The sequence below is a fragment of the Trichogramma pretiosum genome, unplaced genomic scaffold, assembly GCF_000599845.2.
Source record: "Trichogramma pretiosum strain Unisexual culture from Peru unplaced genomic scaffold, Tpre_2.0 scaffold58, whole genome shotgun sequence".
Lineage (NCBI taxonomy): Eukaryota > Metazoa > Arthropoda > Insecta > Hymenoptera > Trichogrammatidae > Trichogramma > Trichogramma pretiosum.
The window spans coordinates 143,450-158,101 of record NW_019641630.1 but is presented as its reverse complement, the minus strand read 5'-3'; the positions used below and the strand labels follow the sequence as shown (position 1 = coordinate 158,101).

The window sequence follows — 14,652 nt, the reverse complement described above, 5'->3', positions numbered from 1 at the left end:
CACAGAAATTTATGCGATTTTTGTAGAATTAATTCCTAATATCAATTCTTTTACAACTTTATTTACCTCTAAATCGTTTTCTTTTAATAATTCAAAAAATAATTTTATTGGGACTTTTCTTAAAGTGAAGAAAAACTTGAAACAAAAATATATTATAAAAAAAATTTTTTATCTTCAGTTTCAGGTCTTAGCCTTTATTTTCCATTGCCTTGAATGTTATTCGAACACGTAACTCAAAAACCGCAGTACTTGAAAATATAAAAAGTACAAAAATAATAAGTGGCTAATATGAATATAAATTACCCGATAAAAATTAAACGTAATTAATACTTTATCAAATGAATTTATTTCTATGTGGGAGTTAAAATTGATTATGGATTTGACAAAATAGCAAAATAGGATATCCTTATTTATGGAGTAACCGTGTTAATTAATAAACATTTAATCTTTCGATGAATAGATGAAAAAAAAAAACTTTATAAAAAAACGTCAAAATTAATGAGATGCAAGTAAGTGATGTCAGCCGGGAAACAATAAATCAGTTTGACAATTTGAGAAAGATTCAAAAAGATTCGTTTACATGTGCGGTATTTATAACCACTGCTTAATCTGCGGTGTATTTCTACATATCAATCCAATCAATGTTATGTACTCATCAACTAATTGAGATAATGCTCATTAATCGCGAAATAAGAAGATAATATTTGATAATTGGCGAGCAATTATTCGAATACTTTCTCGCAAAAGTCTAATTCGACTTCGTTCCAATTGTAACGAGTCAGAGTTGGCGCACGGTGTATCTCACCTCAATCGATTTCGAAGTTGCTCGAAATTTTTTTTTTTCATTTATTACAAAATGCAGTGCGATTTGAAAAAGTTGGCCAGCGAAAAAATGCACGAGAAGGTGCGAACCAATTTTGTGGAGTTCGACGGCGTCTTTTTACCCGAGGAGTACGAAAAGATAGCCGCGGATGTGGACGCGTTCGAGGTGCACGATAGCGACGTTTGGGTCTGTAGTTTTCAAAAGTCAGGTAAATAAGAACAAAACAAAAGGTTACTTGCCTTTACGTATTATTTACAATTTTTTTAACGCGTTAGGAACCACATGGACCCAAGAAATGGTTTGGTGCATCGCCAACAACTTGGATTTCGAAAAAGCTAAGATACCCATCAGTGAAAGATTCCCCTATCTCGAGTGCGTTGTTAATTTTTGAGTCATTCGCGCATCGAAACCCAAGTAACCGATATCATTTCTAGATTTTCCGGAGTCGTCGCTTCAGCTCGAATGGCCATAAACTTTCCCGACGAAAATCTGAGCCTGCCGAAATACGTGACTCACAGTATCGAGTGCTGCAACGAACTACCCCATCCCAGATTCATCAAGAGTCACAATCCACTGAATCTTCTCCCGAAGGACATAAGGGACGATGTGAAAAAGCCGAAAATCATTTACGTCGCTCGAAACCCAAAGGACGTGTGCGTCTCGTTTTATCATCATTCGAAATTGTTCGATGGTTTCTTCGGCACTTTCGATGAGTTTTGCCAATTGTTTTTGGGAGACGCGGGTGAGATATAGAATTATAAAAAGATCATTTAAGACAAGTACATTCAAGTTGACTATTATTTTATGAACAGTTACTTATGCTCCATACTGGAACCATGTTCGACAATTCTGGAACAAAAGACACGACGAGAATGTTCTCTTCATCACGTACGAAGAAATGAAGAAGGTATATCTTCCTTATTCTTAATTATCCAAATAAGTGAAAGTAACTCAAATAACGATAAAAAAAAAATTCGGTATTATCTTTGTGCAGGATATCGTATCTGTTATCAAAAAAACAGCCGACTTCTTGAACAAAAATCTGAACGACGAGGAAATTGAGAGACTCGCCAAGCATCTGAGCTTCGAGAGTATGAAGAATAATCCAGCGGTGAACAGAGAGTTCAACATCAAATGGATAAAGAGCAACAACGTGTACGGAGAGTCCAAGGTCGATGGCGAATTTATAAGGAGCGGCTCGGTGGGTCAATGGAAAGAAACGATGAGCGAAGAGATGATCGAGAAATTCGACGCCTGGACGGTTGAAAATTTGAAACAGTGCGAGGGATTGAAGTTTTAAATAATACTCATCTCGTGATTGGATGAAATTAAAAACTTGAAGGGGAAAAATTATTGTAATTGAGGAAAATTTTTGAATTGCATTAATCTGGAGATTCGTATGATAAGAAACTTGAACACTGTCAAATTGTTTCATTATTTGGACGAGAGAATGAAACAGCCACCGAGACGATTCCAGTGAATTCAGGCGTAAAACTATGTAAACAAGGGTAAATCATTATAAATTGATTGTCGTTCTCGATAGTTTTAACACATTTTATCTAATCAATTTATTTAAAAATCTTAAATAATAAACTACTTTTTTACACACAAATCACTGTTCTATTCATTTCATTTCTAATCTCGATGGTCACGTTGTTGTTTTATTATTTACGGCGTAAAAATGGGATTTTTTAAATAAAATTTACATAAGGTATGATATCACTTATGAGATCACTGTATAGTGTATAATTGACAAAAAAAAATCTGTATAATGACTTGCAATGTTTTACTTTCTGAAGTTAACACGATTAAAAGGAAATGAGTCGATATTGATATTAGAAGCTTCTGCTATACGCATGAAAGAATCAAAAATATTTACAAAACCCACGTACCGCCAATGATTTATGAATGTAATTCATCGTTTTACAAACCATTTTTATTTTGTATAAAAAAAAAGGAAAAGATACGTAAATAAAGCGTAAGAATTACACGTTTCACACTTTAATTTTTTGCCCACGATACACTTTTCTTTCGATCATTATCGCAGCCCACAATAACAATATCCGCGCGCGCGTGGAAAATAAAGGCCTTTGTAGTAAAATGTTCTCTCGCCTTCGAGTTGACAATAATCAGAGCGAGAAAGATATCGGCCCGTTATCTGACGCCCGATCGATCGACAAACAAAAATCTCGAGCTCGAATCGTCGTTAATATTATTGCGGCAGAGCTGTTAAAGCCACCCGCGAAGTTCCGCCGCGAGTTTCCAACCGATCGATCGTCGTCGTTTCATACTCCGTTTTGCCATCGTCGAGGTAATTGCAATATAATTCTCTGGTCTAAACTTTCTTCGTAATGGCAGCGAAATCGTCGACCATGAGCGAGGTGGATTTGGAACGTCTCGCGTACGAAACCCTGACGGAAAAGGCTCGCACGAATTTCATCAAAATCGACGGGGTTTTTCTTCCCGAGGACTACAAGCAAATAGCGGATGCCGTGGAGAACTTCGAGGTGCGCGACGACGACGTCTGGGTGTGTAGTTTTCAAAAATCAGGTGCGGTTTTCTTTCTTTGCTATTACTAGTAAATCGGTCGCATTATGCTAAAAGTGCTAGTTTACTTCCAGGCACGACCTGGACTCAGGAAATGGTTTGGGGCATCTGTCACGAATTGAATTTCGAAACGGCCAAGGCCCCGATCAACGAAAGATTCCCGTTTCTCGAGTAAAAAATACATCATAAACGTTAATAACAATATATCAAGCATTCGACGATGACGAACTAATTAAAAAATAATTTCGCCAGATTTTCCGGCATAATCACGACGGCTCGAGTGGCGATGCGCGACAACAACACCAGCGTGCCGAGCTGGGTACTGAACAGCGTCGAGTTCTGCGAGAATCTGCCGAGTCCGCGCTACATCAAGTGCCACTTGCCCTTCAATCTGCTGCCCCGACAGATACGCACCGGCGAGAAGAAGCCCAAGATCGTTTACGTCTCGAGAAATCCCAAGGACGTGTGCATATCGTTCTATCATCACTCCAAGCTACTCGAGGGTTACTGCGGCAATTTCGAGGAGTTTTGCGAATTGTTCTTGGGTGATCATGGTAAGCGAGAACGAGTTATGAAAATGCATAGTTTGCGACGATTTTATGGTGCGACGTTTCATTTTTTTTTTATCAGTGTTTTACGCTCCGTATTGGAATCACGTAAACGGTTACTGGGACCGGAGCAACATGGAAAATTTGTTGCTCCTGCGATTCGAAGATATGAAAATGGTAAAAAATCGATCATGCCGATACCGATTACGAAAGACCGATGCATTTATTTTTCTTATCTCGCGCAGGATCTGTCGTCCGTCATCCGCAGAACGGCCAAATTCTTAGGCAAGAACTTGAGCAGCGACGAGGTGAAACTGCTGGCCGATCACTTGAGCTTCGCGAAAATGAAGAACAACACGTCGGTGAACAAGAAGACCACCATCGAGTACATCAACAACATGAAGGTGTTCGGCGAGCAAAAGTCCGAGGGCGAGTTCATCAGGAACGGCGGCGTCGGCCAGTGGAAGGAGGCCATGTCGGAGAGGATGGTCAATCGCTTCGACGAGTGGATAGCCAAATACTCAAAGCATTGAAATAAAAAAATCCTTGTTTTTTTTTTTTTAAATTGAAAATTATTCCCTCATTCGTCATTCGATCCGAAAATTAGCCTCGACCGGTAGCAGGTCCCGAAGCAGCTCTCGAGCCAGTTCGAGGGTCTTTGTCGTTTTTGGACGACACAGCCTCGCCAACGCGATCACGCAGTCTCGGCTTCTTTTCAGGATGGCCAGGTGCAGGACGCTCAGGCCGTGACGATCGATCGCGTCCACGTCCGCGCCCATCTCGATCAGCTGCTCGAAGATTTCGTAGCTCGACAGATAAACTGTGGGCAATTATCATATATGGAGATGACCATTAAAAAAATTGCCGATTGTTTTGCTGAGCGGTGATGCATACCGGATATCATGAGCGGAGTTCGGCCTTCGTCGTCCCTCGACTCGATCGAGATCGTCTTATCTCGCAGCAGTCCCATCACGTTTTTCGATCTTCTTCCTATAATCGCGTAAAACAAGCAGTTCCATCCGTGCCTACGATCAAAACATATCGCATGCATCAAGATACACGATTACTAACTAAGATTATGCTAACGAATATCGCAATCGCTCACATATCCGTCTTGCTCGGATCCGCGCCTTTCCTTATCAAAACCTGCAACACCTCCGGATTGTCCGTGCAGTAGGCCGCGTGCATGAGGGCAGTTTTGCCGCAGGGCTGCGTCAAGGTGTCGTCCAGATCGACCGGTATCTTGTCGATCAGCATGGCGAGTATCAGCGGATCGGATCGCTCGATGGCGCTCGTCAGCGGGGTCGACAGATTTTCCTTCGGATAATGCAGATCGAGCGTTGGGCTTTTACGACGAAAATTATTATCGATCGTATATTTTTTATCGATATAAAAAAATTCAAAGATATAGATTCGAAACTCACTGGCTGGTCAAGAAGTCGCAGATCTTTCTCACTCCGCTGAATCTCAGCAGTCGCACGAGCACCTCCTCGGGGGCGTTGGAAAATTCGAGGGAGATGTTCGTTCGTCGCGACGAATTCATGCTCGCGTGCGGGGGCGGACTACTGTGCGGCGCGCTCCACTGACCGAAAACTTTTATCGTTCCTCGACTCTCTTTCGGGCATCGATTTCTTTGCCGAATTCGCGTTGCTAAGCGAATAAACCCCATTCGTTATACCCTTTTTTCATTTTTACTTGCGTGTCGCGTGTGGGCTCGAAATATGACGACGCGACGAATGCTTTGTATCATGAGACGAACGTAACATGGTAAAAGTTAAGGCTATTCATTCGAGGCTTAAAGGATAACATCTAAAGAATACTGAAAATACTTTTATTGATAGTTACAGCTTTATTATATTTGACATTCTGTCAAAATGAAACAAGATAAAAATTTTTCAATACAATCGTGTTTAATTACATCTCTAATAAACATCTTATAAAATAAGTTTTTAATTTCACAATGAACTAGTTTTTTAATCTTATATTGTTAAATTAAATACACTCAGGTGTTAGTCTTTGCAAATAAACATTTAAAATGCTTTAACAAGGTAACTATTTCTTATAGAAATAGAGTCTCAAGTTTTAAATCAAATTTTTCAGTTAAACATAATACACTTAAATGGTACTCATATTAATTGCTATGCATTAAATCATTACTTTTTCATTAAACATATATTATGTAACATGTGATTAAAGTAAGATTCCTTCAAGGCAGGCAACATTTCCATCAAGAAATCTTCGTCTCTAGGCACCTTTATTGATAGGTACTTTTTGTCACGCGCTGAATATACAACAAAATAAGCTACGTTTAAATTCAGTACAGCCATTCCAAGCTGAACTTGTCCGTAATAAGAATGCTTCTTTTTCAACTCAATGTTTTCGTCAACTCTAACTAAATACTTTGTACACTGAGCTTCGATTGTAGCTTGAATGTTTGAAGTCTTTCCAATGTAAGGACACTTTATTTCTAATAAAGCTGTGGGTTTACCATTTTGAAAAATGATACCGTCAGGGGAGTATCCCATCCATGGATTTGATTTGGAAATAACTAATCCAACTTCTTTGACGATGAAATTAGTATTTTTTATGAAAGCTTGACGTGCTTCTGGTTCAGTTTTATTACCATACTCCATATATTTATTTTTATAATCATTTGGGGTAAATAAAGTTGAGCACTTATTTGGCCAATTAGGTCTTTTGCAGGAACTGTACGTGTATACACTATAACACATAGAGCCTGTAATTCTATACTGCCTTTGTTGCAACCAAAAATCATGAGATTTTGCTGTTTTTTCACAAATATCCTTGTAATCTCCCTCAAAGCTTTTAAGTAGTTTTTCACAGCATGCTTGCAGTTTATCGGTTTTCATATCCCTTATAAAATTCATCAATTCGCTATCTTGATTTTCAAAAATTGCTGCAACAGCTCTCTCCAAGTTAGCGTCTTTTTTGAATCCATTGCTTTGTTTACTAGTTTTAGGCTTTTTACTTCTTGGTAGAAAGAAAGGATTTATCTTGTTGATATTTTTTTCACTTTCAAATGTAATCTCTTTATCTTGAAGTGGTCTTTTTTTTGTGGTTGTCAGCTCGTCAGGGGGGGTAGCCCAATTTTCCAAATCAAAGCTCTTACTGTAAACACACAAATAATAATTTGTAAAGAGCAAACAAAACAACGCATAGAATAAAAAGTAATCAATAATAAAAAGAAATTACCGGTAACAATGTAGCAAAGTGGCAAGGACGTGTTGACACTTCTCCTGTCCAATTTCACAGTCACAGCTGCATTCCAATATAGCTGAATTTTTCACCGTGCCATTTACGGTGTAACATCCGTCCTTTGAATCGGGTGTTTTGGAACAAAGGGCCGAAAAACGTATAACCTCGTTGTCCTCATTGAGTTTTCCGCACTTGATTATTTGCCTCGCTTTGATGAGTTCCTGGGCATCCCGAAAACTCGGCTTCTTCGGGTCGATATCGAGTCCAGCCCAAGACCAAATAGTTTGAAATTCAACGGCTACCATTGTCGAGAAGATATCGATGAAGCGCACTATTATCCAGTAAAAAAAAACCGAAGAGTCCCTTACACATGCAAAGGATACGCGAGTCCTACGAGGTGCGACCTTTGAGTGTCGGCGGACAAACTATTATTATTTCGCGACTCATCAAACAACTCGAGCGAGCCGATATTCGTTCGTCGCGATCGGCTTTTGTTCGCGCCGCTGCGCGCGAAGACGAGAGCGCGCGGCGAGTCTCGGCCTGTAGGCCAGCCGCAGCTCGTGTTTGTTTACACTTTTGCGGCTGGTCGCTGCCCTAGATCACGAGCGCCGAGGCGCTTTGCCGCGCGCACGGGGGTAGTTTCAAAAATACGATTTATTACTGATGAAAATGTAAGCGGTATGTGAATGAAATCTTAATGTAACATCGTTGTGTGGCGATTTGTTCGATATAAAAATGTGTGTTCGCGTTCATTTCTAACGTGAGATTTCAAAACAAAAATCAACAAACCTCACAACAAAAGGACTGAAACGCACAATGCATGTAAAACGTGTGGCGTTACCACCCAAAAGTATATATACCCGACCAAAAAATTTTAGCCACTTGCGACTTTACAATGCTCCACCTGTTGATGGAAACACAAAGCTCATGATAATATGTGACACCTTTGTTTACTTCAATTCTCTTTACGATATATGTATCATGGAATATTAATCCTTACATTCTCCAGCAAAAGTAAACATCACTTTAAAAAGTGAATCTTCAATAGATTCAGCTCAATAAACGCATATATTTTTTTGAAAATTAATGTTATAAAATATACTTTAAAAATATATATTCGAGCTGAACAATAAGAAAGTTCATTACATAAAATTAAGCTCTTAATTCAAGCCAATTAAGCATAAAATTATGTAATTTGAAGGTCGAGTCGCAGATGGGCCCAAGCAGAAATCTCCTATATTTTATCAAATAGTAGTTTTAATGATTCAGTGCCAGATGACGCTCGAAATGTTTTCAAGACGAACCTATCTAAAGAAGATGCGTTCTATCTGAGCGTCAAACAGGTGTAATCTCATTTAAAAAAGCTCCGATGAAATATCTAAGCATAATGTGAGCTGCCTAAAGATTGAAATTATCACAACTCGACATTTTCATGGCTTGAACGATGGCTCCAATTAAGTTTGAATTATTTCTCCACAAAAATCATGCTTAAACCTTGCTTGACTGATTAGCTATACTTCAATTTGATAGAAAAATTTGTTAGGACATTTTCCGATAGTCACAAAATGGCCACTTTACTGTCTTTGCTTGCGGTGGCATAACAAGCAAGGCCTCTCATTCATTTAATCGACGCACACCTTGTTTGTTATGACAGTAGCCAAAGCAGTAAAGTTGCCATTTTGTGACAGTTGGAAAGCGTCATATTGAATTTTTACGAGAGCCTGAATGATCCCAAAAATCAGCTCGAGCAACGGTTTCGCCGGAATAATTTCTAGCTAGTCACAGCTGTTGAAAGCGAAGAGAAAACTCAATCATAATGTATCAATCATATAGATCACTTGATGCCGTGTTAATGTATAAAACATTTTGAATTCTGGTAATAATTAAAATCAATAATTCATATCAAGCTTTATACAAAATTGTTAACAAACGCATATTCATCGAAAAGTTTATGTGCGTTGAAGTAGATTTGCCCCGTTAGGAAAACCGCTGCCAAATCGCTGACAAAGGGATTCCTCCTGAAAATATGCTTTTCTATTCCTTATCCATTAGATTATAATTTTTTTTCGACAATTTTGACACCGGATTCCGAAAGAACATTAAATCGTAAGTATGTAATGACATCTTGATAATTTTTAAAAATTTTCAATCGACGTAATACACAACTGAAGAGGCTGCAATAAAAAGTAGGGCAACTGAGGAGAGTTCTTGCTCAACATAGTCAGAACCGAAAGTTTATCCACGACTACGCGGGCTGTAGGAGATGGTACATTTAAAAAAACACAATTTGAAACCCAGCACTGGCTGTGCGTACGCGTGGCGTGGCTGCTCCCGCGCAGCCGTATCGAAATTTTTTTTGTGTACAGTTTACACTGTACACTGTACACCCACGCGCTTTCACTCGCGTACACACACACACACACGTACGCACGCATGAATTTGTGTTTTGACGACTTGAAATACAATCGAAATGACGACTTTGTATGAATTTTACTGAAAAACCTGCACCGCGACACGTGTTTCCATTTTTCAGGGCACTTTTCAGTACATTCTGAACACGATCATTTCCCAGTTTTTAAAAAGATTCCGTCGATGCGTAATTTTCATGATCGCGCGCAGTGTAACGACTTTTTGACACGTTGGCATAGCGATCTTGCGTCAATGTACCGAACTTTCATCGATTGTATCTCGAAAACTGTACCATCGAGGATCCTGAAAACTTTTTTTCACGTACGAATAGTGCCTTCAATAATGCATGGTTAAAATACATCGCAAAATTCTATCGATAGTCATTTTTCGATTCTATTCTCGTCGTTCTCGACCGAGGTTCAACGCACTCCACCAAAGACTCTCGCAGCTGGCTCCTCTTCGTCATTAGGTAAAAAATAGCTAAGAACTACGTAACGTTGGTAAATATTATAGATAGCCGAGATAATAGAATACATACACATCATAACATATCGATCCCATCTACAAAGTCACTATTAACGGCGTTACATCAGCTGTGGCGGGGGAGAGAGAAGAGGGGGACAGAGAAAAAATAGGCGATCTCATCATCGTAGAAAAAAAGTACCCATAGTTTCGGCGTATTGCGTGCTCATAGATCAGTCGTGCGTGTGTGAGGAAACACACGATCGAATAGAGAAAAAAATGGTGGTGCCGACGTCGAACGTGGATAAAACCGAGAAGGCCGGTGAGTAAATATATTTGTTTTAATAAGTGCGCTACTCCGAAGTGACATCTCTGTGCATTTGCACACACGAACCACGAATACAACTCTCGGGTCTGTTTTTCGGCTTGTTTATTAATTAAGACGTAGTCGAGACGTTTATAATTAAGCAGTTACGTCAATTTTATTATTTTGCAGGGACCAATAATGGACCGGCCGTGGCCGAACCCGTACCCAGTGGCTTCGTGCCACCCTTCGCGGATGGTCTCTACGAGAAAAACCTTCCAATCAGGCCGATCACCGACTACTTCTACGCGGCTGTGTCCTCGTTCTTCGTGCTCGTGTTCTTCGTTTTATACTGCTTAGGTAAGACGCAATACGCGACGTGTGCACAGCTCGTTCGTCCGAATCCTAACGAAATGTATCGATGAAATTTTTATGCCAATTTTCAGCTGTCTACGCTACGTTCGTGGAACCGCTAGTGGACACTCCGGTCACCATACAGGTGCGAAGCGACAAATTCGTCGCCGCGACTAGGCAATGGTAAGTCACGGCGGGCCGGAAGCCCAACCGTCAAACTTTACTGTCGTCAAATCACTTTTTCCATATAATAACTTAAAATGTCGTAGCTCAGTCAAAAAAGGTCGAATCAAGGTTTAGAAATAACCATTGGAAAAGCCTTTATAGTGCACTCAAAGGCTACATAAATGGTTATTGGGTTTATTTGTTAATTTATACATACATTTTTATTAGCAATTAACGAATCGAAAAAATTGGTTTTTATTTTCTTCACTGTTTCTACTGCTAATTGAGTAGGAGGACTTGTAAAACATATCTGAGGAGGATTTGAGGGTTTTAACAAGGCCGTCAAAATGGTTTTATTAAATTTATCCCATGGGTATTTCTCACGATGATACGGTTGTTTTTTGCATTCTGATGTTTGAAAAAAATTGGATGAATTCGAAAATTTTTATGAGTCTAAATCATGATGATTTTTAGAACCTGATTCATATAAATTTATTTTCATTCTACACACAAAAAAAATTGTTTTGTAATCAAAATTTTTTTTATATCATCTGCAAAGCTGTGTTACATTATATGAATGAAATATGACGAAACATACAAAGCTACACTATTCAACAAAATTATCGCATCAAAAAATTTCATCCAAATTCTGTCGATTTTCAAATGCTTCTATCTTGCGCTATATTTATCTTATCAACACGATTTTTTTTTTGATTTCTTGGAAATTTTGTCCTCTTTAAATCCATATACACTATGATTAGGTTCGAGTCAATATCGAGTTACCAGTAGTATTTGAGCGCAACACAAAAAATTACTGAAGAAAATAAAAACCAGTTTTTTTTGATTCGTTAATTGTTGATAAAAATGTATGAATGAATTAAAAAATAAACCCAATAACCATTTATGTAGCTTTTAAGTGCTTTATAAAGGCTTTTCTAATGGTTATTTCTGAACCTTTATTCGACCTTTTTTGACTGAGCTACAACACTTTGAATTTACTTATTTTTCGTTCGGTTATATGGAAAAAGTGATTTGATGACAGTGTATATTTTGAAATTTACACGAGGAAATATACTTCTTTATGCACGTAGGCATGTTTTTCTTAAAGCACTCGCTACCGAAAATTTTATGTATGGAATAAATATCGTTTATATATTTATTATAATGAGATTACAATATTCTTATTCTTGGTCACAAGGAACATAATAGAGATTTTCGGATAAAAAGGGAAAAATACGTATAACTTATACGTATAACTTATGAACAGTTAGGATTTTGATTCGAACAGTTTTTTCATCTGTATCTATATAATAATTTTGTGAATTTCACTCAGGATGCTGCAGCTCGTCGCCATCACGGCGTTGACGCTCATCATCTTCAGGGCCTTGCCCTACATGACGGCGAAAATCCTCAAGAAATCGCCGTTGGCCTCGGCGATGCTGGACGTCGCCGTGCTCGTGGCCGGGTTACTCTACTTCTTGGACCATGAGAGTCGGTTCAAGCAACCCACGTGGCTCAGCCTATCCGCGGGCTACGGGGGTGCCGTCGTCGGCCTCTCCCTCCTCCCGGTGATCGCCTTCTTCAAGCTGGCGCCTGCAGGCAAGCGAGCCTTGGCCATCGCCAGGATGACCTACGAAGCCATGGATAACATACAGCTCGACTGGCTGGGAGTCGTGGCCAGCAGCGACTACGTCGCTTTCGGCGCTCGGTACTGGCAGAGGCCCCAATCAGGCTTCGTCACGGCGGCGATCATCAATCAACACAGCAAGGCGGTCGCCAAATTCAACAAGGGCGCCATGATGACGTTCAAGATCATCGTGGCCATCGGCGACAGCCTGTTCCAGACCGAGGCGGGCAAGCGCTGGAGGCGATTCCGCAGCCTGATGCACGACGAGCCCTACATCATCTCGTGCGTGCAGGCCTACGACCTCAAGACCTCGGCCGAGATGTACGAGGCCTACCAGGAACGCAGGAAAGGCTTCATCAGATCCATGAAGTTTGAGAGTCTCGTAAGTCGCTTATATAATATAATATATAATATATATAAAAAATCGACCGTTCCCTATATATTCTGATGTTACTGTTTGCAGATCATTCGAGCGATGTCGTGGGCTCTGTTCATTCGCATGTCGATACTGTCACTCTTCTTCCTCATTGGCACGTGCGAACTTCTCGACTTCAACGATTTCTTCAGAGATAGCGAGTCTATCTTCATCGTTGCGTCCTCTTTCTTGTGGACTTACTTCTATTTTTATTCGTTCTTGTTGCTGAGAGGAGCCAGGACGATCATCGAGTGCGGCAAGCAGGAAGTCGAGCTGATGCATCAAGAACTCCAGCAGGACAAGATCACGCATATGAACGAAATACTCGTCAAAGCAGGCCCCGTTTCCAAGTGCTAAAATCGATCATTCGCACCTTGTTTAGTCTTACAGTCGGGGTATTTTTTTTTTAATTCACATTTAAAACGGTAGGGAAGCCTCGAGCTTCGATAAGTCTCATTATTTTGTCATTTATTCATTGAAAAAAGAGGAGGAACGTAAAATTCTGTGCGTCACGTTCAAGCTATACACGAGATACTCTGGCGAAAAGTCAAATCGCGTTCTGTGTTTGATGTCATTTACGAGTTAAGGATTCAAAGAGTGCAAGCGCTCATTTTTTCATTTTTTTTCATTTTTAAGCTAAGTACATTTTATATTCACAAACTTTTTTATAAAATAAAAACATGGAATGAAGTAGGAAAACAGTTCGATATTAAACATTTTTTAACTCGAATGATTTAATTTGCCAATTTTTTAATTTATCATTTTATTATTTACTTACTTAAACTATACACGAAAAAAAAACACTGTGTTAAAGGCACTTACATAGTCTTTAGCAAAATTTGCTACCAAGAAAAGAGTCTCAGGATCGAATTACGGGGCGTTTCCTGCTATATTATTGCTGAGTATTACCATGAAACCAGCTATTTATATTATTTTTCATTTCGAAGTTCTCTGTAAGCCATTCGAAAAATAGATCTGATTGGGACACGTATTGACGAGAAAAATAAAGATTAGTATTTGAAAATTCATTTCAATTCATCAAAAACTATCCTACAGTATCAGCTAATTCGGCCTTTGATCTAAATTAATTTTTCGAATAATATTGATTGATAACATTGATAACATTTCTTAACGTTATTCAATGTCCTTTTTACAAACAAACATTCATGCCATTAGTTGTTTCAATGATATTTTAATTGATAATGGTTATAACTATTGGCCAAACAAAAAAAAATCTGGAGTACTCAGTGCATCAAGGCAGAGCAAAAATTCGAGAAAACAACATTAGACTGAGAACACATGCTCTAAGTAAAAAGAAAAATAAAAGAATTCACGGATATACAGGTATATTTCGGTACATACAAAAAAATATGATCTGTTCTATTTATCTACGACTCTCTATTTCGTAATTAAAGGCTTTCTATTTTGTATTTGTTTTGTATATATTCTACTTGTAGCCGTAACAGCTGATTACCTGGAAGTATATCTTATATATATTACAAAGCGAAGCTGAAAAAGGTTTTGGATCTCCGAAATTACTGATTTCGATTTCTAAAAAAAAGTACTATAATAGTACTATATATATTGTATACGAGTCATTTCACGTCAAGTCTCCTAGCGCAAGGCCCTCACGGCATTATTGGGCGAAATCACCCAATTTATAACTCTCTCTACAATTTTATTTTCCTCGGGAAAATCGACTGAAAACCTTTAAAGCCAAATATCTCAAAAATCCCATTTTTAAGATTTTTTTAAACAGTCCCAATCTAAAGTTGAAGAAAT

General features: G+C 38.9%; 4 protein-coding genes across 4 annotated transcripts; 2 read left to right on the top strand and 2 right to left on the bottom strand.

The window, feature by feature from the left end:
* The first annotated feature begins 300 nt into the window (after positions 1-300).
* LOC106652927 (sulfotransferase family cytosolic 1B member 1-like) lies at positions 301-2,320 on the top strand. The gene is made up of 5 exons (XM_014372106.2): positions 301-1,031; positions 1,099-1,195; positions 1,258-1,565; positions 1,636-1,730; positions 1,818-2,320. The coding sequence occupies exons 1-5, from the start codon at positions 857-859 to the stop codon at positions 2,121-2,123; spliced, it is 981 nt and encodes a 326-aa protein (XP_014227592.2). The 5' UTR covers positions 301-856; the 3' UTR covers positions 2,124-2,320.
* A 715-nt stretch (positions 2,321-3,035) lies between these two features.
* LOC106652925 (sulfotransferase 1C4-like) lies at positions 3,036-4,480 on the top strand. Its single transcript, XM_014372105.2, has 5 exons — positions 3,036-3,373; positions 3,445-3,541; positions 3,623-3,924; positions 4,001-4,095; positions 4,164-4,480. The coding sequence occupies exons 1-5, from the start codon at positions 3,175-3,177 to the stop codon at positions 4,449-4,451; spliced, it is 981 nt and encodes a 326-aa protein (XP_014227591.1). The 5' UTR covers positions 3,036-3,174; the 3' UTR covers positions 4,452-4,480.
* Positions 4,481-4,498: 18 nt separating this feature from the next.
* Positions 4,499-5,624, bottom strand: LOC111693733 (ankyrin repeat domain-containing protein 7-like). Its single transcript, XM_023459239.1, has 4 exons — positions 5,343-5,624; positions 5,024-5,263; positions 4,813-4,943; positions 4,499-4,738 (listed from the first exon to the last, which is right to left on the bottom strand). The coding sequence occupies exons 1-4, from the start codon at positions 5,585-5,587 to the stop codon at positions 4,506-4,508; spliced, it is 849 nt and encodes a 282-aa protein (XP_023315007.1). The 5' UTR covers positions 5,588-5,624; the 3' UTR covers positions 4,499-4,505.
* A 110-nt stretch (positions 5,625-5,734) lies between these two features.
* On the bottom strand, positions 5,735-7,652 carry LOC106652924. Its single transcript, XM_014372104.2, has 2 exons — positions 7,132-7,652; positions 5,735-7,047 (listed from the first exon to the last, which is right to left on the bottom strand). Exons 1-2 carry the CDS (start codon positions 7,437-7,439, stop codon positions 6,072-6,074), a joined length of 1,284 nt encoding a protein of 427 aa, XP_014227590.1. The 5' UTR covers positions 7,440-7,652; the 3' UTR covers positions 5,735-6,071.
* Positions 7,653-14,652: the final 7,000 nt, after the last annotated feature.